General features: G+C 46.4%; 1 protein-coding gene across 6 annotated transcripts in view; it reads left to right on the forward strand.

Moving 5' to 3' along the window:
- The first annotated feature begins 1613 nt into the window (after positions 1-1613).
- Positions 1614-25669, forward strand: part of sgcd (sarcoglycan, delta (dystrophin-associated glycoprotein)) — an 88570-nt gene continuing 64514 nt past the window's right edge. For 4 of the 6 annotated variants that reach the window (XR_009709178.1, XR_009709180.1, XR_009709179.1 and 1 more), the window contains exons 1-2: positions 1614-1952; positions 18762-18947. Coding sequence is in view for 3 of the 6 variants with exons in the window: in XM_061248649.1 (XP_061104633.1) it covers positions 18762-18947 (186 nt within the window). In the remaining 3 variants the exon portion in view is untranslated. Of the gene's footprint in view, positions 1953-14262; positions 14295-16417; positions 16439-18761; positions 18948-25669 lie in introns of those variants that run through there. The other 2 variants (XM_061248650.1, XM_061248651.1) reach the window with 2 other exon arrangements.

A 25669-nucleotide genomic window follows, 5' to 3' on the forward strand; every position in this document is an offset into this window, starting at 1 on the left:
ACATGCAGACTGTCTATAACAGTGTTCTTCATTCCTGGTGATGGAGAGCCTCAGAGTCCACTGGGTTTTGTTTTCGCATTAATTGTCCGTGTCGAGCAGTCGATCACAGAGTTAACACACCACACCTGTTTCTTGGGTCTGAAATGAAAACAAAACAAAAAAACAGTGAAAAAACAGGCGCTTAGGACCAGGAGTGAAGACCACCGGGAGTTTTACAATGGAAAATAACTGATCATCCATTACTGTACTGATCATCCATTACCATCCATTACTGAACTGATCATCCATTACTGTTCTGATCATCCATTACTGTTCTGATCATCCATTACTGTTCTGATCATCCATTACTGTTCTGATCATCCATTACCATCCATTACTGTTCTGATCATCCATTACCATCCATTACTGTACTGATCATCCATTACTGTACTGATCATCCATTACTGTACTGATCATCCATTACTGAACTGATCATCCATTACTGAACTGATCATCCATTACTGTTCTGATCATCCATTACTGTTCTGATCATCCATTACTGAACTGATCATCCATTACTGTACTGATCATCCATTACTGTACTGATCATCCATTACTGAACTGATCATCCATTACTGTACTGATCATCCATTACTGAACTGATCATCCATTACTGCTCTATTTCCCTCAATTTGGGGCTGTCGTCATTGTGTATTTCACAAAATAATGAAACCATTTTTTAGGAATTCTTTTAGGATTTCTTGTATAGTATTTTACTAGTGTTTTTACTGAAAATACATGTGAGGTAGCCTCGTATTGCTGGTTGACTGAAACAGATAAGAGTCTTTACGGCATGTGTTCATTGCTCACTCAAACTCTTTATGAGTCTAGAACAGGGGTCGGCAACCCTGGTCCTGGAGAGCCGCAGGGTGTGCTGGCTTTCGTTGTTACTTGGCATTAATTGATCAATGAAAGCCGTTGATTGCACAGTTAACTCACCTTACCTGGTTTCTTGGGTCTGAATTGGTTGCTTATTTTAAGGTGGAGACGAAAGCCAGTACACCCTGCGGCTCTCCAGGACCAGGGTTGCCGACCCCTGGTCTAGAACATTGTTAACAGAGCCTGTGCACAAGCAGGAAGTATAATAATTACTAGTTTGCAAATTTTGGGAAGTGGCCACCGCATAATTTTTAACATCAGACTAAACATTTTTACCACTTTATTTATAAGCACAGGCATGAAAGATTTCATGTTTGCGATCTGCATGAATATACATGAATTACAGCTATAAAAGCATTTTATATGTGCATCCCATTTCTTTACTGAGGAGGGTGTTATTGTGCAGGCCAGTTATTAATAAACACAATGAAGTTATGCTGCTAGAGCCACACACGGCCTCTCCTTGTGACCATGCCCTTCTCGGGCTGCCCACAGCAAAGCAGACTGGGGCCCAAGTGCAACAATGAGTGCTATTGTGTTATCAACTGCTGCCTCTGCACGGCCAGATGAAACCGCTGGGCTGCAGGGGCATTGTGGGTACTCCCTGGCTCCTCTGGCCGTTAAGCGAAGGCACACACAGGGGGAGGGGCTCTTATCCCACTCTCCCCAAAAGGCCTGCACTCTTTACAGCAGGCCCTGCCTCCTCTGCTCCCCACATGTGTTTTGAGTCTAAATTTGGCCGGTGACCAAAGTCCGCAAGTCAGACTCACAGAGCGGTGTGAGATCCAGTCTCACTGCAGCATCGAGCGAATCTCCTGGATAAAAGATAAAAGGATAAAGGACTCTGAAAAGTGTGCAGGAATTTCCTGAGTGCTGGGCAGTGACTGGCGAGGGGTTTGTTTTTGGAAACCCTGACCCGGGGGCTGTGCGTCGGTCTGGAGACAGAGCCCCATGCAGCTTTCTCAGAAAGGCTCAATCTTCCTTTATCTGTCTGACACACCCTGACTTCACAGAAGCCTGTAAGAGAAACAGAGGTAAGGGCTGTTTCCTCACTGTTGCTCCCTGCTTTGAGAGAGGTGTGTTTGCCTTCTCACTCCTCACTGGGGGGACGTGGCTGGACTGGCTGTTATGACACTGCACGACTGTTTATACAAGTAGGAGAAAGCCATAACAAGGACGTGTGGTCAGAAGTAGCTGTACTTCACTTTAAGTTTAACAATTCTCAGATAACCAAAGTGCTAATTTATCTGAAACACATTTTCACAGCTTCAGAAGGCAAGACAGTCCATTCATACTGTTTCCAGGAGGAGGGATTTATTGAATTGCTTTGAGGACTGGCTCTGAAAACAAGTGGAAGCCAAAGTTTTCGGCGTTGAGAGAAAGTCTATTTTGGGGATTCCTCTCTCGTTCCTGTCTGTGCAGAGACCAGGCAGCCGTATCCAGTTTCCCCATATCGCTTTCTGTGCACATTTGGTTTCCATTATTGTCCTGTTGCTCCAGGATGCTGCTAAAAATACAGTGTGGAGGGATCACTGTAGCTGTGCTGGAGACACTCACAGTTGCCAAAACCTCTCCAGCAGGGACGTGTCCTCAGAGTAGGGTGTGTGTCAGCAGGCGCCGCGTACAGGGTGTGAGACGGGAGTGTGTGTTCTGTAGAGTTTGTCTTTGGTAGCGGGGGTGCGGGAGGGGGAGGGTGCGGTGGTTCGGGGAAGGGCTGGGTGTGGAAAAAATAACAGCTGTTGTCATGGAACATGCGAGCAGGAGGTGGGCAGGAAGCGTATGCACTGTTCCAGACACACACACAGCGTGCTGGAGATTAATGACTGCAGTACTGTCCATGAATTCTGGGTCCAGTTCTTAATTTCTTAATTTTCTGTTCCGGCCCTGACCAACGCGCATTTGCTCGTTTGGATTTTGGGGTTTTTATGCGAGTGTGCCAGCCTTTCTGCTGCCTGTCTGCTGCCTGTCTGCTGGTGAGCGCTGGATGCTGGCGGATTACACATGGATAGAGTGAAGAGGAGGAACTGCATGTTGTGATGGGCTGTTAAAACACACTGTGAATGTTACTCAGCAGCAGGTTTTGCTCATGCCAGTGCATTGGCATGTCAGGCTCTCTGTGTAACAGGAGCAGGAGTGAACTGCTGACCTGCACTCCAATAAAAACTATGACTAAGCCCACCCCAATAATAAATAATGAAAAGGTGACAGAAGGTGTTTAGATTATTTTCTAAGTTTCCAAAGTTATTATCATGACAATTCTAGATTAAAAAAAAACATTGATTCTTAACTTTGACATATGATTAAATGGAAGGACTAGGTTTTAGTTTTTCACAGTTGGGTTGAGTCTTCATAATAACATTATATTTGAAGAGAAGAGATGCATGTGCATTTGATGTTGATTGAATTGGCTTTTTGTATTCCTAGCTCACTCAAACGTGTTTAATGGAGCATACGTGTGCTTGTGCCCCGTGGTGGAGCTCCGCCATTTTCAAACCCAAACAAAGCCACTGTTTTCATGAGCTCCGTGGGGAACGGTGGTGATTCCCCAGGAAACATCCGGATGTTATCCACGGGAAGTGCGTAATTCCTCAGGACTTCATTCCTGAAGAGCCACACTAACAGCTGTCCATCAATCACTGCAAGCAGGGTTCTGTAGCACCAGGATCCCCTGCCAGGATACTGACCGTGTTGGACCTCGTGGTGGATGGTGCTCCTGTGCAGGGGTTTGGTCTGGTGGTCTGCAAGAACACGCGATTCATCACAAGCGCTCCATTACTCAAATATCGGCCTGTGCTGTGGCTCATTATGTTGTACTGATGAACAGTGGCACTGGGTTCTCGTGAGGCCACTCAGTCTGTGATGGGTTTAACTGGCACTTTTGATAGTGCGGAATTAGCAGCGCTAGCAAAACTAGCAGCACTAGCAGTGCCAGCGGAATTAGCAGTGCTGGAGGAATTAGCAGCACTAGCGATGTCTTCCATCGGAGGCTGGGATTCACCAAATCCATCTGTGAGTTTGGCACACTGAAACATCCAAGACAGATGATTTTGGCACACAGAAAAAGAATCTCTTCAGCATTTCCCAGCTATACTCAGAGTTTCAGTTGATTCCCTTCTCAGGAGCAGTGTATGGGGGGCTCCTCAACACTGGGGCCCCCCACAGACTGCCCCCACATCCTGCAGGCCACAGGCCTTTGCTTCACCCGTGCGCTACACCACCTGATTTCACTAATTAGCTTATTATCTGAGCCGAGCAGGTGAAATGATGAGTGAAATCAGGTGGTGTAGCGCATGACCTGCAGACACTGTGGCCCACTGGACACACTGGTCTATGAAGGCACACATTAGCAAATGTTTTTTTTATGCTTAATTAAGTAAATAAATGATGAAGTGGTTGCCCATTGTTCTTGCAACTCCCAACTCCTAACTGTATCCCGCTTAGTTGTAATGCTGCACTGGATGCTGCAGTGGTCACATGAGAGGGAGACAACCAGCCACAGGTGGAGATCTGAGATCCATTGATTATCAGTTTCTTCACTGAGTCATTTATGATGCTTTCCCTGCCAACGGTTCTCCTTTGTGCCAGTGCCAAGAGTAACAAAGAATACATTTGTAATTTCATAATTATTGGTCTTTAAAAATGTCATTAATTCTTGGAGAAGTGCCTGACATACTTATTAGCAGGACTGCATTTCCCCATCTTATTTAAACACTTACAGTTTTCATATTTAAACAGTTTTCATATTTAAACAGTCCTCTTTCATCTCACCGTCTCCGTGGGTGACCTACAGTGGGCTGTTTCCATAGTGATAAAATGAAAGTAATTGCAGTAAGCCACTCACTCATCAAATGAAAGTTAAACTCTTTCTTCATTTCTGGAGCTTCCCAGTGTCTGAAGCTTCCCAGTGTCTGGAGCTACTTCCCAGTCTGCTTATGAGATGTGACTTTGGGCTTTCCCAAGGTCGCTTCACAAAATCATAGGTGAAGGTTTTTGTGCTTATTTTTAAAATACAATTATTTTCTTTTGGGCTTATTTCATACAATGCAGCCGCGTATTTTTCTAGTGTAATCTGGGTACTGCTGCTAACGTGCCAGCAATCCAACTAGGACTTAAACATTACATTACATTATTGGCATTTGGCAGACGCTCTTATCAAGAGCGACGTACAGTTGATGAGACTAAGCAGGAGACAATCCTCCCCTGGAGCAATGCAGGGTTAAGGGCCTTGCTCAAGGGCCCAACGGCTTTGTGGCTACACCGGGATTAGAACCACCAACCATGCGTATCCCAGTCCTTTACCTTAACCACTACACTACAGGCCGCCACCAAAGCAAAGCAAACACCAAAGAAGCCCTGTATTTACCTGAGAGACTCACAAAACACGCTTCTCCCTCAGTTAAACAAATAAGATACATAGTGATGCTTTCACTTCTCAACAGTAACCTGATGTAAAACCACATGACATAAAAACCTCCATAAATGTGCTTATCTGGGGGAGCCTGGCAGTTTAATTTTGTATTGATTTATTATCTTCAATTGGTATGCTGTTCTTCTGTAGTGTATAAGGCTTTGATAATGTTACATTAGTTTAAAAAAGGTGTTTACGTGGAGCCTTGTATTCCATGTTTAATTGGATTAACAGGCCGATAGGCATGAAAGTGCCTCATTAAGAGGAACTAATGATCCTGTTCCAGCTGAACGTGTATTTGGTTTAAAAGGGGTGGTCTGCACCTTAGCGCATGCTCATTCACAGGTAAGTGACACCAGTGAGTTTGGGCCCAGCCGGGAAATCGTCACACAGACTCGCTTCTTTCTTCTGCAATCAACATTAAACATTAAAAGAAGTCAAAATTGTCAACTGCTTAGATGGTTAAAAGGCTTGAAAGTTATTCAAAGAGATGTTAAAAAAAATTTATGTCAGCAGAAATAGACTCCACCGAAATATCGATCAAATAAAAAAATGCTGGAAAAGACTAAAGGCCTAAAAGCAGTAGTTCCGATCAACCCAACTCACAAACGAGCTTATAGGACACGGCAGTACAGCTGCTTATAGGAGACGCAGTACAGCTCTTATAGGAGATGCAGTACAGCTGCTTATAGGAGACGCAGTACAGCTCTTATAGGAGACACAGTACAGCTGCTTATAGGAGATGCAGTACAGCTGCTTATAGGAGCTCAGCTGCTTATAGGAGATGCAGTACAGCTGCTTATAGGAGACGCAGTACAGCTCTTATAGGAGACGCAGTACAGCTGCTTATAGGAGATGCAGTACAGCTCTTATAGGAGAGGCAGTACAGCTCCTTATAGGAGCTCAGCTGCTTATAGGAGACGCAGTACAGCTGCTTATAGGAGCTCAGCTGCTTATAGGAGATGCAGTACAGCTGCTTATAGGAGATGCAGTACAGCTGCTTATAGGAGCTCAGCTGCTTATAGGAGACACAGTACAGCTCTTATAGGAGATGCAGTACAGCTCTTATAGGAGACGCTGTACAGCTGCTTATAGGAGACGCAGTACAGCTGCTTATAGGAGATGCAGTACAGCTCTTATAGGAGACGCAGTACAGCTGCTTATAGGAGCTCAGCTGCTTATAGGAGATGCAGTACAGCTGCTTATAGGAGCTCAGCTGCTTATAGGAGACGCAGTACAGCTGCTTATAGGAGATGCAGTACAGCTCTTATAGGAGACGCAGTACAGCTGCTTATAGGAGATGCAGTACAGCTGCTTATAGGAGCTCAGCTGCTTATAGGAGATGCAGTACAGCTGCTTATAGGAGCTCAGCTGCTTATAGGAGACGCAGTACAGCTGCTCTTACGCTCGCCTTCTTTGTGAGAAACACGTACTGTGTAGCTGCGCCAGATCATTCTGCGCATGTTCAAATGTATTCAGATTAAACGGTCAGCATGTAAACACACACCTTAATCAGATTACATTTATTCAGCCTGCGTGGAAATGGTTCATTTAGAATCTTCAGTCGGACCAAAATATTCAAAATGAAGAAATATTCTGAATGTAAATGTGGCTATTGTTTACATTTTTTGTGTAAACAGAAAAGCAACAGAAAGCAAAGCTTTAGGCTATCAAATGGGCCTGAACAATAACAAAGGGATTGGTTTTGGTCTCTTTCCAAAACATTAAGGTCTCATTACTGCCCGAAGAACAGATTAATTGCCAGCGGTAATTGTGTGGATTCCATGAGGCTTCTTTAGTTTGTCATGTAGCTGTGAGAAACCATGTGCTGATTTGTTTTTAGTGAGGCATTAATTGTGAGACATTAAGCGCTTCATTTGATTGTTTCTTGTTGGGATGGTTTCCTTTAGTCCTGATGAACTAGCCAAGCATGATTTATTCCCATTTACTGTAAACTGTTGAAAAAATAATTATTTCCAACATGAAGACTGTTAGGTCTACACGTGAGCAACATGCAGACTTCTCTTGAACACTCCAGCAAGCTATCAGACAAAACAGTTTTGTGCTTCATGATAAACCAACTGACAATTTTATCAGTTTGCTAATTGAGCCAGACAATTGATTTTGTGCATGTCCTGCGTGTTGAGGTTGCAGAGAGTAATGTGTTCAGCTATCCCTGTGTGTTGAGGTTACAGAGAGTAATGTGTTCAGCTATCCCTGTGTGTTGAGGTTGCAGAGAGTAATGTGTTCAGCTATCCCTGTGTGTTGAGGTTACAGAGAGTAATGTGTTCAGCTATCCCTGTGTGTTGAGGTTGCAGAGAGTTATGTGTTCAGCTATCCATGTGTGTTGAGGTTGCAGAGAGTAATGTGTTCAGCTATCCCTGTGTGTTGAGGTTGCAGAGAGTAATGTGTTCAGCTATCCCTGTGTGTTGAGGTTGCAGAGAGTTATGTGTTCAGCTATCCCTGTGTGTTGAGGTTGCAGAGAGTTATGTGTTGAGCTATCCCTGTGTGTTGAGGTTGCAGAGAGTTATGTGTTGAGCTATCCCTGTGTGTTGAGGTTGCAGAGAGTAATGTGTTCAGCTGTCCCTGTGTGTTGAGGTTGCAGAGAGTAATGTGTTCAGCCATCCCTGTGTGTTGAGGTTGCAGAGAGTTATGTGTTCAGCTATCCTTGTGTGTTGAGGTTGCAGAGAGTTATGTGTTCAGCTATCCCTGTGTGTTGAGGTTGCTGAGAGTAATGTGTTATGGTGTGTGTCACCACAGTAGTTGGTTACAATGTTAAGGTGTGTTACTGCAGTAGTTGGTTACAGTGTTAAGGTGTGTTACTGCAGTAGTTGGTTACAGTGTTAAGGTGTGTTACTGCAGTAGTTGGTTACAGTGTTAAGGTGTGTTACTGCAGTAGTTGGTTACAGTGTTAAGGTGTGTTACTGCAGTAGTTGGTTACAGTGTTAAGGTGTGTTACTGCAGCAGTTGGTTACAGTGCTAAGGTGTGTTACTGCAGTAGTTGGTTACAGTGCTAAGGTGTGTTATTGCAGTAGTTGGTTACAGTGCTAAGGTGTGTTACTGCAGCAGTTGGTTACAGTGCTAAGGTGTGTTACTGCAGTAGTTGGTTACAGTGTTAAGGTGTGTTACTGCAGTAGTTGGTTACAGTGTTAAGGTGTGTTACTGCAGTAGTTGGTTACAGTGTTAAGGTGTGTTACTGCAGTAGTTGGTTACAGTGTTATGGCTAAATCCTGCAACATCACATCACTTTCTGCAATGTGGACATTTCTTCTGGTTTGTCTGTTGTAGTTTAATGCCCACTAGGGTCAGTTTGTATTGTTTGTATAACTTAGTTTAATGTTCAATAGGGCAGTTCACAAGTTGTCAACGGAGTCTGCACGTCTTGCACTTAATGTCTCCCTGGGGTCTTCACTCTCCCCCGTTACTGCACTTCGGTCCCTGATCGCTGTTGTGTTTGGCTTGTAAGTCTTTCTGGACAAGATTGTCTGCTAAATGGTACATGGTAAATGGCAATCATGTAATTTAATGGTATCTTGTAATGTAAATGAAGGCAATACACAGGTTGAATAAAGATAGTGCTCACACTTGGTATTACCTGGATTGAGTTTATTCTTTTTAGCCTCTGCTATCTTGGTATGCTGCAAAAACAAAAATCTATGAATGTTTTTCAGCCAAAGGGATATGTTTATCGCTGATGCTGTTTACTGAAGCAAAACCTTGATGTGTTATTAGTGAAATGATGCAGCAGTTGGGTGTTATATATTAATGAATACTCATGCGATCAAGATGCCATTCTATTGGATGTCATAGACTAAAGAGGCATTCTCTCTCGGCCCCAAGCTGAAGACTCCAAACTCTGTCTCTCACTGTAATGATCACTTATTTCACAAGCAAAAGCTTCATGAGCCAGACTTGACTACAGCACTGAAACCCCAGTCCCCGGATAAATGACTGTTATAAGCCAGATGGAGATGCATAAATTAGAGGCTATGCTAATAGTACACTGTTAATAAACAATTAGTAACACAATCTATTACTCTCATATAGATTAAAAGGTATATTAAAAATGTGAACGTGCAAACCTGTTTTGAATTTAAGTTTTACAACATTTAATTCTGTACTGATCAAATGGCTGATGGACATACTTATTAAAAGGATTGATCACAATTTATCATCATAAATGATTGTTTCTGTTTATAGTTTTTGCATAAGTGCATGAGCTATGAGATCCTCAGTCTCCTCAAACAGATGTAGATGGCTTGTTTGCTAATGTCAGAGTAGCGTTCAGTACGAATATAGATACAGTATGTTTGGACAAATGAATATAGTAGAGTTTAAAACATGGGAAGTGTATTGTGATTCAGGTTCTCTCTCGATAATATCATCAGGTGTTTTTTCCCTTCCATTTGAACCAGTCAGTCAAACAGAACAGGACAAATGCCTTTGAGCTCTAATTTTTAACACACATCCCTCAGGTCCCATTTCTGTGCCTTTGGCAAAGGTGTAAGATTGGGTCAATGGGATCATGACGTTTTTTATAACAGGATATGATTTGATTCTCTCCTGAGTGTAGCTGCTTTTATTAATGCGCTCAATATATTTTCTGCAAACCGCAGATTTGATGAACTGGTTCAATTGCATGGATCTCTACAGTATGTACTTAATTACTTCAGTTAATCCTTCGTAGATGTACAGCAAATGTGCACAACTTTAAATCTGCAAAGGATTATATACTTTAAAATGTTAAATGGTAAATTGCAGGCATTTATATAGCGGCTTTATCCAAAGCGCTGTACAATTGATGCTTCTCATTCACCCATTCATACACACACTCACACACTGACGCCGATTGGCTGCCATGCAAGGCACCAACCAGCTCGTCAGGAGCATTTGGGGGTTAGGTGTCTTGCTCAGGGACACGTCGACACAGCCCGGGTGGGGGATCGAACCAGCAACCCTCCGACTGCCAGACGACTGCTTTACTGCCTGAGCCATGTTGCATACTTGGATCACTGTGCAATATGCGTGAGATGGAGTTCCTCATCATGCTCTGAGCTGTGTCTGTGTGGGGATGCCAGGGTCCCAATCCCAAAACAACACACACCTTCAGAGGCTCTTTAAGGGAAACGATGAAACAACATGACCATTATTCATCCAACTTCCTGTGCAGCCAGGAAACTGTTAGACAAAGACAGGAAAGGTCACAGACAGAGAAGAAGATATGAGAGAAAGAAATGTCTGTGCTCTCAGTGTTTAATTACGATCACTGTCCTGGCAGGACTGCATTACCTAACCATTACTTTATTCAGCCACACACTCCCAACGCTCCCGTGTGCTTTATTCAGGATGAAACGCTTCGACCCAAATGGCCTTCATCTCCTGAATCGTCCTCAATGAACCTCCAAGGACCATTTTCGGCTGCTTGTATAAACAGATTGCTTGTATGTTAATCTGGCCCTGGCTGAATCCTGTGCCCTGTGCCTGCCCCTGGCTGAATCCTGTGCCCTGTGTGTGGCCCTGGCTGAATCCTGTGCCCTGTGTGTGGCCCTGGCTGAATCCTGTGCCCTGTGCCTGCCCCTGGCTGAATCCTGTGCCCTGTGTGTGGCCCTGGCTGAATCCTGTGCCCTGTGTGTGGCCCTGGCTGAATCCTGTGCCCTGTGTGTGGCCCTGGCTGAATCCTGTGCCCTGTGTGTGGCCCTGGCTGAATCCTGTGCCCTGTGTGTGGCCCTGGCTGAATCATGTGCCCTGTGCCTGGCCCTGGCTGAATCCTGTGCTCTGTGCCTGGCCCTGGCTGAATCATGTGCTCTGTGCCTGCCTCTGGCTGAATCATGTGCTCTGTGTGTGGCCCTGGCTGAATCATGTGCCCTGTGCCTGGCCCTGGCTGGCTGGCTGTGTACATACTGCAGTTGTTATTCTCCCTGAAACAGAAGTTTAAGTTTAAGTTACATTATGAAATACATTTCATTAAGTTAAGAAATGAGTGAGGCTGACACATAAATGGTTGTGCACTGCATATGAACAGCTACAGTGCACTGCATATGAACAGCTACATTTTAAATGGTTATGCACTGCATATGAACAGCTACAGTGCACTGCATGTGAACAGCTACAGTGCACTGCATATGAACAGCTACAGTGCACTGCATATGAGCAGCTACAGAGCACTGCATATGAACAGGTACAGTGCACTGCATACGAACAGCTACAGTGCACTGCATACGAACAGGTACAAAGCACTGCATGTGAACAGGTACAGTGCACTGCATGTGAACAGGTACAGCGCACTGCATACGAACAGGTACAGTGCAATGCATATGAACAGCTGCAGTGCACTGTATATGAACAGCTACAGTGCACTGCATATGAGCAGCTACAGAGCACTGCATATGAACAGGTACAGTGCACTGCATATGAACAGCTACAGTGCACTGCATACGAACAGGTACAATGCACTGCATGTGAACAGGTACAGTGCACTGCATGTGAACAGGTACAGCACACTGCATACGAACAGGTACAGTGCAATGCATACGAACAGGTACAGTGCACTGCATACGAACAGGTACAGTGCACTGCATACGAACAGGTACAGTGCACTGCATACAAACAGGTACAGTGCACTGCATCAGTTACATTTTCTACAGTTTGCAGTTCAGGGGCTCGTGTCACAATAACGATTTGTAAGGATTTTTACTCACAGATCACAATACCTTATCAAAACGCGTTCCTGGAAAATTCTTCACTTGGGAATCGCAAATAAGACTACAGACCTCTCGCACAACCAATTTTATTTTAAGATCTACATCCTAAAGATGTAGGCTATACTTTTTAAACCATTTACTTCTGGAAAGTTCAAGGAAAGTACATTTTAAATAGCCTGTACTCTCTGGGATTTCATTCAGAAAAAGTACTTAAAGCATATTTTTCTAAAGATCTTTTGTGTAAGGATTGACAGCCCCATGCAGCCGTGTTCCACCAATGGAGTATGCATCTTCAGTCCAGATGCGTCCGTAAAGTGGTAAAGTATTGTAAAAACCTGATTCAGATTCCCATGCCAAACACAGTAAAGTGAAATACCTATGCACTACTTGATATCCCCAAAGTCCTTTGTGCAATTGGTAGTTTACTCAGTCCCCTAAACACACAGACTGAGAACACACACGTTTGTGTAGTGGTAGCTTGGGTCTGTGATGCCCCTGCGGTAAAGTAAACAGCTACATTTGAAGCATCTGTGATTTGGGTCACCGGTGATGTAACTGATGAAGTTGTGTGTGTTACTGTACAGTTTAAGCTTAAGCTTAAGTTTATGATATTAGGTCTACCAGACAAGAGTTCAAATACAACAAACCATTGAAATTCAAAACATTTTTTCCAACATAGGTCTAGATATTTTTTTAATCTGCAAGACTTTAAGACCGAGATACATTTTTTGGATACCCTTTAAAATATCGGTGTCTGACACCCATGGCCAGCCCACTTTGCTGAGCCCTAACACTGTGCGGAAATGCAAAGGTTTTATAGAAAACCAAAAGGAAGCAGGCGATGAGAACGATGGCTGATTTACTGATCGGCTACATGGACGCGTAATTGAGATTTCTACATGAAAAACGCTCCAAACAGTGCAGGAGAAATCAGTTACATCTGGCAACTTATGTGAAACGAGCCCCTGCTTTGTATTCCCTGGGGCACTGACTGTGATTGTGTGCTACTGTAACAGGTGAGAAATTGGTGGGATTTGAACCCCGGCCTCTCACTTGTCCAAATTATTTGTTGAACGAACGCGTTACCAGTCAGCTAAAGACGAACTCGCCTCTAGCCAAGGGCAACAACGTTCTTTTGAATTTGAGGGTTACGTCATAGGGGAGTGTTGTCGCGATAACCTGCTACCAGCCTTCGCTTTCACTGCACCATCCGTGCTTACTAGGGAACTAGCTGAGCTAACCATGCTACACTACTGTTTACACAAGAAGTTTTAACATTTTTTAGACAGTTAGGTTAGGAAACAGTGAGGTTAGGAAATATTTTATTTGCAAACTTATGAGATATGAGTGAAGTATCAGGTTTCACTAAATGAATTATTCAGTTCTATCTAGTCTAGATAGAGGGCATTTAACATTGTTGCACTTGTTCCTGATTGGCTGATATAAATGGTGTTTATATTTTGAGAGTACTGCAGTGCATGTGGTACAGAATTATTATTAGCATCCTGCACCCCCCCCCCCCCATGGTAATAGTGTCCTGCATACCCACAGCCAGTCACTCCAGGGGGGAAATATCTGGAAATATCTGGAGCGCACTCCTGACAAAATACCTCCACTGCGACTCCCGTGGGCCTTGGCTGCAGATGGTGTGGCCTGACTCTCTGACCTGCGAACAGCCCTGGCCTGCTCTCCCTGTGCAACCGTATTTTACATCACTCACTGGAACAAATGCCTCAGCTGCAGGGCGGGCCTGTCTGAGAGAGCTACAGGGCGTGTCTGAGAGAGCTACAGGGCGTGTCTGAGAGAGCTACAGGGCGTGTCTGAGAGAGCTGCAGGGCGTGTCTGAGAGAGCTACAGGGTGTGTCTGAGAGAGCTACAGGGCGTGTCTGAGATATCTGCAGGGCGGGCCTTTACTAAAGGGATAATTACCCTGGCACTCTTTTACTGCTGAGTCCAATATTTTATCTTGTAATCGTCCCAGGCCCCGGTGATGTTGTTCCTGGGTTTATTGGAACTATTCTCTGTGTAGGGCTCTGACAGAGGACCAGGAAGGGTTGGTGGTAATTAATCATGTGCTTATTAACCTTGGTACTGTAAAATATGGAGTTTGGGCTGAAACGCGCTGGAACAATAATGCTGTGTTTGGCCTGGTTCCAGCAGTGCTCCGCTCTGCCTCACACAGGTATGACTTCATCCTGTACAGAGTCTGCAGGGGCAGTGCTGTGGGCAGGGAGCTCTGGTCCAGTCTGCAGGCTTACAGGTCTCAGGTTGTGAACCCCTCCGCCATGCAGAGACACTGATGGGTGTGACTAAGTTGGCATTGCCCCAGCATTGGGGAGTCTGGTCCCTGATGGGGGGCTAGGCCTCCAGCTCACTGTTTACGTTGGTTATTGCTGTGCATGATTAATATGAGCACACTATACCATATGGTAAATGACCTGGCGTTAACTAATGCAGTTTTTAACACAAATTAATTGATGTACAAATACATTATTTAAGCATGAAATGAACATTTCATTTGTTAATGTATTTGTTAACTAACGAAATACATTACTTAATATCAACTCATCTAACCTGTGTTTCTGTCATTGTGACTGATATTGTCAGCAGGGGGTGTGAAGGTACTGCAGGCTGGACATCGTATGCCAGGGCTTTATGGATCAGAACAGGGAGAACCCTCCCTGATTAGTGCCTGTTCTCACACTGTGAGCGGGGAGTGTGCGCCTGTAAGCCTGTTCAACAGTAAAGGTCATTTCCACAGTGTCGCTGGATCAGGCAGCACAGACGCAATCCCAGCCTGCGTGAGTGCGGTAACCATCACAGTGCACACGCGTGTGTGACCCCTCAGTGCTCACGCGTGTTTGACCAGTCAGTGCTCTGTCAGTGCTGCGTCAGTGCTCTGTCAGTGCTGCGTCAGTGCTCTGTCAGTGCTGCGTCAGTGCTCTGTCAGTGCTGCGTCAGTGCTCTGTCAGTGCTGCGTCAGTGCTCTGTCAGTGCTGCGTCAGTGCTCTGTCAGTGCTGCGTCAGTGCTCTGTCAGTGCTGCGTCAGTGCTCTGTCAGTGCTGCGTCAGTGCTCTGTCAGTGCTCTGTCAGTGCTCTGTCAGTGCTGCGTCAGTGCTCTGTCAGTGCTGCGTCAGTGCTCTGTCAGTGCTGCTTCAGTGCTCTGTCAGTGCTGCGTCAGTGCTCTGTCAGTGCTGCGTCAGTGCTGCGTCAATGCTCTGTCAGTGCTGCGTCAGTGCTCTGTCAGTGCTGCGTCAGTGCCCTGTCAGTGCTGCGTCAGTGCTCTGTCAGTGCTGCGTCAGTGCTCTGTCAGTGCTGCGTCAGTGCTCTGTCAGTGCTGCGTCAGTGCTCTGTCAGTGCTGCGTCAGTGCTCTGTCAGTGCTGCGTCAGTGCTGTGTCAGTGCTGCGTCAGTGCTCTGTCAGTGCTGCGTCAGTGCTCTGTCAGTGCTGCGTCAGTGCTCTGTCAGTGCTGCGTCAGTGCTCTGTCAGTGCTGCGTCAGTGCGGGCTGTTGGCTCAGGCTGACATGTTCACTGAGGCCGGCGACGGTCAAATGAAGCATTGACTCTCACACAGAGAATAACTCCTGAAGCACTGACTCTAAAGCAGCGGGCATATTAATGTGAGTCTGGTCCAGGCGGTGCGAGGGGAATCATTTTTGTCTAATCCCCGTTACGCAGAGTGAGTTTAATCAGAAAAACGTCATCAGTCATTCAGTAGATTTGTCAGACAAGCAGCAAGACTAATTCAGCTGTTAAAAGCCGTTCATCTCCAGGGCATACGCCTGCTTTCACTCAAGGCAGTAACACATGAATTATGTTATTTGTGCATTTTTGCAAGATGACGCCCGGGAGAAAATCCAATCTGCTGGTCCCGGACAAAAGCCTGGAAATACTAGAGGACAGGAGTGAGGCTGCAGAACGACTTCATTTCCCACCGACATCCTTACAGGCAGGGCCAGTGCCCACCCAGGAGCTGCAGTGCAGAATCAGGGCATGCAGTGCACTTCAGTGCAGAATCATGCAGAATCAGGGCACACGCAGTGCAGAATCATGCAGAATCAGGGCACACGCAGTGCAGAATCATGCAGAATCAGGGCACACGCAGTACAGAGTCATGCAGAATCAGGGCACACGCAGTGCACAATCATGCAGAATCAGGGCACACGCAGTGCAGAATCATGCAGAATCAGGGCACACGCAGTACAGAGTCATGCAGAATCAGGGCACACGCAGTGCAGAATCATGCAGAATCTGGGCACTCTGTTAGTGTCACCAGAGAATTTGCTTTGTATTTGCTGTTGATTGGCCATGTCTGGTTTGGCTCTAGATGCACAAGGCTTCTGCCTCTTATCTGTTTAAACAGGGCGGTCTCTCGAGTGCCTGTCGTATCACAGACTGCCTGTCCAAAAAGGTCAGCAGTTGGAGACACATCCAGCTCTCAACTAATACCTTTTATTCTATCGGCCTATCGTGTGTAAAATATTAGAGTGTAGGTCCGCCATTTGTGTTATTATCTGCATGAATGTCACTTAGTGCTTAGTGCCTGTCTGGCTGTACAATAGTGAGAATGCCCTGCTTAGTGCCTGTCTGGCTGTACTGTAGAGAGAATGCCCTGCTTAGTGCCTGTCTGGCTGTACTGTAGTGAGCATGCCCTGCTTAGTGCCTGTCTGGCTGTACTGTAGTGAGAATGCCCTGCTTAGTGCCTGTCTGGCTGTACTGTAGTGAGCATGCCCTGCTTAGTGCCTGTCTGGCTGTACTATAGTGAGAATGCCCTGCTTAGTGCCTGTCTGGCTGTACTGTAGTGAGAATGCCCTGCTTAGTGCCTGTCTGGCTGTACTGTAGTGAGCATGCCCTGCTTAGTGCCTGTCTGGCTGTACTATAGTGAGAATGCCCTGCTTAGTGCCTGTCTGGCTGTACTGTAGTGGGAATGCCCTGCTTAGTGCCTGTCTGGCTGTACTGTAGTGAGAATGCCCTGCTTAGTGCCTGTCTGGCTGTTCTGTAGTGAGAATGCCCTGCTTAGTGCCTGTCTGGCTGTACTGTAGAGAGAATACCCTGCTTAGCGCCTGTCTGACTGTACTGTAGTGAGAATGCCCTGCTTAGCGCCTGTCTGACTGTACTGTAGTGAGAATGCCCTGCTTAGCGCCTGTCTGGCTGTACTGTAGAGAGAATACCCTGCTTAGTGCCTGTCTGGCTGTACAATAGTGGGGCGGTGCTGATGTATGAGGGCACTGCAGGTCTGAGATGAAGATGTCATTCGCCCACGTCCTCCACGGCGGTGACATTGATCTTTTTATTTGTTTCTACTGTAAGTCAGCAGAGGGAGGGAGAGGGAGGGAGCGTGTCGTACGCCTGCCCATTCATTATCGCCTCTGTGCTGTAGTCTCTCGCATCGATAAATGCAGTGCGGGGCGATTTATTTACGCTGCCGCCTGGAGACTCGCCTCTTCATGCTGAATCTTCACTCAGCAAGAGTCCCCTAATCCTATTGCCAGTGGTTCACCTGTCTCCATCTGCAGACCCTGTTGTGTTTTGTACTCAAATCTGTACAGCATTTGTCTCGGTACTGTAGTTCCTGACCTTATTACTTGCAGACTAGGCCTATCTACCTTGTGTACTAGACTTATATTCATGGCTTTACAACCGATCCTATGTGAAATGTACCTTATCTGACCCGCTTCATAGTTTCTTCTATGACCTTGGTATACATTTTTTTTTTGGATAAAAGCTTCTGCTAAATAAAATGTGACATAATACTCACCGTGGCGTATGGTTAGCCCCTCTAGAAAATACCTTTTTATTGGGTTGGTCTGGTGTAAAGGCTAAAGAATGTTTGTATAATGGGAAGATGCTGCTCTTTCTGTGAAGTACTGTAGAACTATCAGGGAGTTTTGTCGACCATGATTTCTACTGGCTGCATATTTCTGTTATTGCTTTTGGTCACACTTTACCCAAAGAGGTTACAGCCAGAACTGTGGTCTGAATATCTCTGAAATGCAATGCATTTTAAACATACCAAACAATTTACTCTGAATCATTTCTGAATGAGAGTTCACTTATTCAATAGCATTCATGTGAGTGCTTTAGTTTCTGATATCGGAAAGGGAAACATCAAAGTCTGTGTGCATTCAGTCTGCCTGCAATGAATGCAGAATGCTCGTGTGATCTGGGCTGATTCCTTTGTCTCAGGTTAATGCAAATATGTGCGTGATTTGTATCAGTTAGCACTGAATGTGTGTCTGCCCAATACTAATGCAGAAGCAGCTATTCAAAATACTACAGACTGTAAATTGTATTTTGCGTTGAGTTATCTGGTTGTTATCGGAGAGCCAAGTGTACAATGCATTTTCTTCTTTCCAGACAGGCAATTAGAATCATCATTAATGGGGAAGTTCCGTTCCTCAGTGATGTAGAAAGGGGGGAATAGAGATGTCAAAAGTTTATGAGACGATGAATCAATTTGATTTCTGTCCAAGCTATCTTTCCTTATGTTCAGCCTGGCCATGTCTGCCTTTAGAGAGAGAGAAGAGAGAAGAATAGCATATGCTAACGTGTGTTCTTTAAAAGAGGGAATCGTAGCCTGTGCTAAAGTATGTTCTTTAAAAGAGGGAATCGTAGCCTGTGCTAAAGTATGTTCTTGAAAAGAGGGATGGATAGTATGTACTAAAGAGTATTTTTTAAAAGAGGGAAGAATAGTGAGTACTAAAGAGTGTTCTCTCCTCTCTTCTTACCTCCAGATGACCCAAGAACAGTGCACTCACAGGAACAATGTCCAAAGCTCTGAGAAACCACACGTGTACAAAGTGGGGATTTACGGATGGAGGAAGCGCTGCCTCTACCTCTTCGTGCTCCTCCTCATGATCCTAATCCTCGTCAACCTCGCGCTCACCATCTGGATCCTTAAAGTCATGGACTTCACCATCGTAAGTACCGTCATGGATTCCACCTCTGCGTTGCTGGGGGCATTGTTCCTCCCTGTGGGTGTGATATTTAGTGAAACAGTAGAAGGTCTCTTCTTGCTCATGAATGCCTTTTTATCACAGAACTGGGAGCTGTGGAATGGTAGGAGAATGGTTTAACTCTTTCAGGGGATAATCTTTCAGGATGGCAAACACTTTTCTCATTTCAAATAAATTAAGGCCTCAACTGGTGTTTTGTTTAATATAATAAATTCTAAGTAGAAAAAACTTATTTTCATATAAAGTAATGTTGTTTAGAGATCTTTTTTTTACCAGGCCCCTAATTACCGTACCTAATTCATACTTACAACTTTTGAATGTGCACATTTTCACTTATAACAGTGAGAGAGCTTTTACACCCTTCCTCCAGTGTTCACCAGCCTTTCAGTCAAACCTTACACATCTCACAGTCTCCACACATCTGAACATGTGGGGATGATCACAGTCTCCACACATCTGAGCATGTGGGGATGATCACAGTCTCCACACATCTGAACATGTGGGGATGATCACAGTCTCCACACATCTGAGCATGTGGGGATGATCACAGTCTCCACACATCTGAGCATGTGGGGATGATCACAGTCTCCACACATCTGAACATGTGGGGATGATCACAGTCTCCACACATCTGAACATGTGGGGATGATCACAGTCTCCACACATCTGAGCATGTGGGGATGATCACAGTCTCCACACATCTGAGCATGTGGGGATGATCACAGTCTCCACACATCTGAACATGTGGGGATGATCACAGTCTCCACACATCTGAACATGTGGGGATGATCACAGTCTCCACACATCTGAACATGTGGGGATGATCACAGTCTCCACACATCTGAACATGTGGGGATGATCACAGTCTCCACACATCTGAACATGTGGGGATGATCACAGTCTCCACACATCTGAGCATGTGGGGATGATCACAGTCTCCACACATCTGAGCATGTGGGGATGATCACAGTCTCCACACATCTGAACATGTGGGGATGATCACAGTCTCCACACATCTGAACATGTGGGGATGATCACAGTCTCCACACATCTGAACATGTGGGGATGATCACAGTCTCCACACATCTGAACATGTGGGGATGATCACAGTCTCCACACATCTGAACATGTGGGGATGATCACAGTCTCCACACATCTGAACATGTGGGGATGATAACAGTCTCCACACATCTGAGCATGTGGGGATGATCACAGTCTCCACACATCTGAACATGTGGGGATGATAACAGTCTCCACACATCTGAGCATGTGGGGATGATCACAGTCTCCACACATCTGAGCATGTGGGGATGATAACAGTCTCCACACAGCTGCTCTAGAGCTCCCTTTTCTGTGGGCCATGCGATTAATTTTACATTTTACATTTACATTTTAGTCATTTGGCAGAAGCTTTTAATCCAAAGCGACTTACAAGTGCATAAGTTCTACCATAAGTCAAAGCATCAAATCCAGAAACTAGCAAAATACACATGAAATGCTGTTCTAAACATAGTTGTCATCATAAGTGCTTTTTCTTTTTTCTTTTTTTTTTTTGGGGGGGGGGGGGGTTAGACAAGAATTGGGATATCAGAAAAGAGGGGCAGGGGAAATCAGGAGGGAGGACTAAGGTAGAGTTTGAAAAGGTGGGTTTTGAGTCTGCGTCGAAATAGGGGGAGGGATTCTGCTGTTCTGACAGTGGTAGGCAAGTCATTCCACCACTGAGGAACCAGAACGGAAAACAGGCGTGAACGTGCAGCTCGACCGCCAGGTGCACGCAGAATAAATACGATGTGAGAAGAGCTGCTGTCCTGAGCCAAAGCCGGGACTCAGGCAGCACCGGCTCTGTAAATGTCATCAGCGGATTGTAAGAGACGCTTTGTGTACTGAGTCTGTGTCAGTTGTGTATCCTGCGTTCCTGGAAACAAAGGGGTTCATGGGATTAAAAAAGGAACTCACTGCTTTAGTTTTCTCCAGGCCTGGAGCACTATATACTCTCCAGGGGACAGTGACACTGTGTTGTGGCTCTGGAGCACTATATACTCTCCAGGGGACAGTGACGCTGTGTTGTGGCTCTGGAGCACTATATACTCTCCAGGGGGCAGTGTGTTGTGGCTCTGGAGCACTATATACTCTCCAGGGGACAGTGTGTTGTGGCTCTGGAGCACTATATACTCTCCAGGGGGCAGTGTGTTGTGGCTCTGGAGCACTATATACTCTCCAGGGGGCAGTGTGTTGTGGCTCTGGAGCACTATATACTCTCCAGGGGACAGTGACGCTGTGTTGTGGCTCTGTAGCACTATATACTCTCCAGGGGGCAGTGACACTGTGTTGTGGCTCTGGAGCACTATATACTCTCCAGGGGACAGTGACACTGTGTTGTGGCTCTGGAGCACTATATACTCTCCAGGGGGCAGTGTGTTGTGGCTCTGGAGCACTATATACTCTCCAGGGGACAGTGACGCTGTGTTGTGGCTCTGTAGCACTATATACTCTCCAGGGGGCAGTGACACTGTGTTGTGCCTCTGGAGCACTATATACTCTCCAGGGGACAGTGACACTGTGTTGTGGCTCTGGAGCACTATATACTCTCCAGGGGACAGTGACACTGTGTTGTGGCTCTGGAGCACTATATACTCTCCAGGGGGCAGTGACACTGTGTTGTGGCTCTGTAGCACTATATACTCTCCAGGGGGCAGTGACACTGTGTTGTGGCTCTGGAGCACAATATACTCTCCAGGGGACAGTGACACTGTGTTGTGGCTCTGGAGCACTATATACTCTCCAGGGGGCAGTGACACTGTGTTGTGGCTCTGGAGCACTATATACTCTCCAGGGGGCAGTGACACTGTGTTGTGGCTCTGTAGCACTATATACTCTCCAGGGGACAGTGAAACTGTGTTCTGGCTCTGTACTCTGTCCATTTGAGATGAAACAATGAGTGTGAGAGTGCTGTAATCTGAGAGGATCTTCATCCCTATCGGGTGATCCATGGAGGCATTGCAGCCATTTTATTGATATATATTGTTTTACATAGATCCCTATTTTATGGGAGTAGAAGTAATTGGACAGATTAATATTATCTGAAATACATATTTCATATTTACTACTTATATAATAATATAATATTTAGATATATGTTTAGTATTATTTAGCAATTTAGTATACGCGCGCACACACTCAGATACATATTCCACACACTGTTCTGCCATGTGTAGCTCGATCGGTCTCCCTGAGAGCCCCCGCTCATTATGGAACTGTAAATGGTTGGCATTTACATAGTGCCTTCATCCAAAGCGCTGTACAATTCATGCTTCTTATTCACCCATTCATACACACACTCACACACCAACAGCGATTGGCTGCCATGCAAGGCACCGACCAGCTCATCAGGAGCACACAGCCCGGGCGGGGCATCGAACCGGCAACCCTCCGACTGCCAGACGACTGCTCTTACTGCCTGAGCCATGTCGCCCCCTCTAACTGTGTGTGGAACCCGAGTCAGCAGAACAGCCATGGACACCAGAGCCTGTCACAGGCACTCATAGTGTGGATGTGAGTCAATGGGTGTCAGACTTCCAGAACAACTGCAGTGAACAGTCCACAAAAGCGTGGGCATTCACACTAGAGATCCACACCACAGACTCTCTCTGGAGATCCACACCACAGACTCACTCTCGAGATCCACACTGCAGTTCATTTACTTACTTGGGAAGGGACCTTTAAAAGCACATTTAAATGTCAGTTGGGGACATTGCGAAATGCTGAAGTTATTTGAATGAACACACCATGCCTTGCTTTTTAGTTCCAAGTGTAGCCTATACCAGACTAAATTTCAGTCAATACTACAGGGCCATATTGTTAGGCTTCTGCATATGTTACATTTTACTCACTAACACTTTCCGCTTCAGACTGTCACACTTCAGACTGTCACACTTCAGACCGTCACGAACATGCTTGACAGAGTAACAGAAGGGCCAGAAGCACACAGTACCAGCCCTGAACCCTGAACCCTGAGCCCTGAACCCTGAGCCCTGAACCCTGAAATAGCACATGAGGTAAAAGAAGCTCCCCAGTGTGGAGACAGAGCTGAGAACAGCTCCCCAGTGGGAATAAATCCCCCAGTACAGATCCCCCAGTACAGATCACGGCCCAGCCCACAGAGCCCAGGCTGTCTCAGAGGGCTCGTCCAGCGAATGCAGAGGCTGAAACTCGCTCTATTACACCCAGGCCCAGAACATACATCACCTGGGCACTTTACACGTCTCATTGAGTTTACGGCATTTCAACACAACAGACTTGGCACGCCCAACCTCAGCTAGCAGTGCGCAGCCACCGAGAATAACAGAAGACTGAGAGGACTCTTTGGACAGAAAGAGACAGGACTCTTTGGACAGCTGTTTATTCAATAATAATAATCCATCCATCCATTATCTGAACCCGCTTATCCTGATCAGGGTCGCAGGGGGCTGGAGCCTATCCCAGCATACATTGGGCGAAAGGCAGGAACACACCCTGGACAGGTCGCCAGTCCATCGCAGGGCACTCACACACTCACTCACACACTCATACACTCATACACTCATACACTCATACCTACGGGCAATTTAGACTCTCCAATCAGCCTAACGTGCATGTCTTTGGACTGTGGGAGGAAACCGGCGTACCCGGAGGAAACCCACGCAGACACGGGGAGAACATGCAAACTCCGCACAGAGAGGCCCCGGCCGACGGGGATTCGAACCCAGGACCTCCTTGCTGTGAGGGGGCAGTGCTACCCACTGCACCATCCGTGCCGCCCCAATAATAATAATAATAATGAATAATAATGAGATTTAATGAGATTATATTATATAGCATCTTTCATACATAAAATGTAGGTCAAATGTAGGGGCGGCCTGTAGCGTAGTGGTTGAGGTAAATGACTTGGACCCGCAAAGTTGGTGGTTCTAATCCTGGTGTAGCCACAATAAGATCTGCACAGCCGTTGGGCCCTTGAGCAAGGCCCTTAACGCTGCATTGCTCCAGGTGAGGATTGTCTCCAGCTTAGTCTAATCAACTGTACGTCACTCTGGATAAGAGCGTCTGCCAAATGCCAATAATATATAATATAATATAATATAAAGTGCTTTACAGCTAATTACAAAGAATTATAAAGAGAACATTGCTGGATATAAGCCGAATTATAAGAATAAAAACATAATAAAAATAAGAAGAGAATAATAAAAGCAGTGCTGCTAGATATAAGTTAGATTTAAAAGGTTTTCAGTTGCCATGTAAATATGGTCACTGAGCTAGCAGTTATAATATTCATTGGCAGGGTGTTCCTTTAAGGGCGTTCCCCCACCCCCTCCTGGTTTCACCGTTGGGGGGCTCAGGTTGCTATTTTTGAGTAAGAGGTGCTCCTTTTGACCAGGAGCTCTGGCAGGTCCGACATTAGCGACATAAGAGCAGTCATCTGGTGTGTTGAAGTGTCCCTGAGCGAGACACCCTAACCCCCACTGCTCCTAATGCAACACCCTAACCCCCACTGCTCCCAGTGCAACACCCTAACCCCCACTGCTCCCAGTGCACCACCCTAACCCCCCCCCACTGCTCCCAGTGCAACACCCTAACCCCCACTGCTCCTAATGCGACACCCTAACCCCCACTGCTCCCAATGCAACACCCTAACCCCCACTGCTCCCAATGCACCACCCTAACCCCCACTGCTCCCAATGCAACACCCTAACCCCCACTGCTCCCAATGCACCACCCTAACCCCCACTGCTCCTAATGCAACACCCTAACCCCCACTGCTCCCAATGCAACACCCTAACCCCCACTGCTCCTAATGCAACACCCTAACCCCCACTGCTCCCAATGCAACACCCTAACCCCCAAATGCTCCTAATGCAACACCCTAACCCCCACTGCTCCTAATGCAACACCCTAACCCCCCCCCCACTGCTCCCAATGCACCACCCTAACCCCCACTGCTCCCAGTGCAACACCCTAACCCCCAAATGCTCCCAATGCAACACCCTAACCCCCACTGCTCCCAGTGCAACACCCTAACCCCCAAATGCTCCCAATGCAACACCCTAACCCCCACTGCTCCTAATGCAACACCCTAACCCCCACTGCTCCCAATGCAACACCCTAACCCCCACTGCTCCTAATGCAACACCCTAACCCCCACTGCTCCTAATGCAACACCCTAACCCCCACTGCTCCCAATGCAACACCCTAACCCCCACTGCTCCTAATGCAACACCCTAACCCCCACTGCTCCCAATGCAACACCCTAACCCCCAAATGCTCCCAATGCACCACCCTAACCCCCACTGCTCCCAATGCACCACCCTAACCCCCACTGCTCCCAGTGCAACACCCTAACCCCCACTGCTCCCAATGCAACACCCTAACCCCCACTGCTCCCAATGCACCACCCTAACCCCCCCCCCCACTGCTCCCAGTGCGACACCCTAACCCCCACTGCTCCCAATGCAACACCCTAACCCCCCCCCCACTGCTCCCAGTGCAACACCCTAACCCCCACTGCTCCCAGTGCACCACCCTAACCCCCACTGCTCCTAATGCAACACCCTAACCCCCACTGCTCCTAATGCAACACCCTAACCCCCACTGCTCCTAATGCAACACCCTAACCCCCACTGCTCCCAATGCACCACCCTAACCCCCCCCCC

Source organism: Conger conger, chromosome 7, assembly GCF_963514075.1.
Source record: "Conger conger chromosome 7, fConCon1.1, whole genome shotgun sequence".
NCBI classification, from domain to species: domain Eukaryota; kingdom Metazoa; phylum Chordata; class Actinopteri; order Anguilliformes; family Congridae; genus Conger; species Conger conger.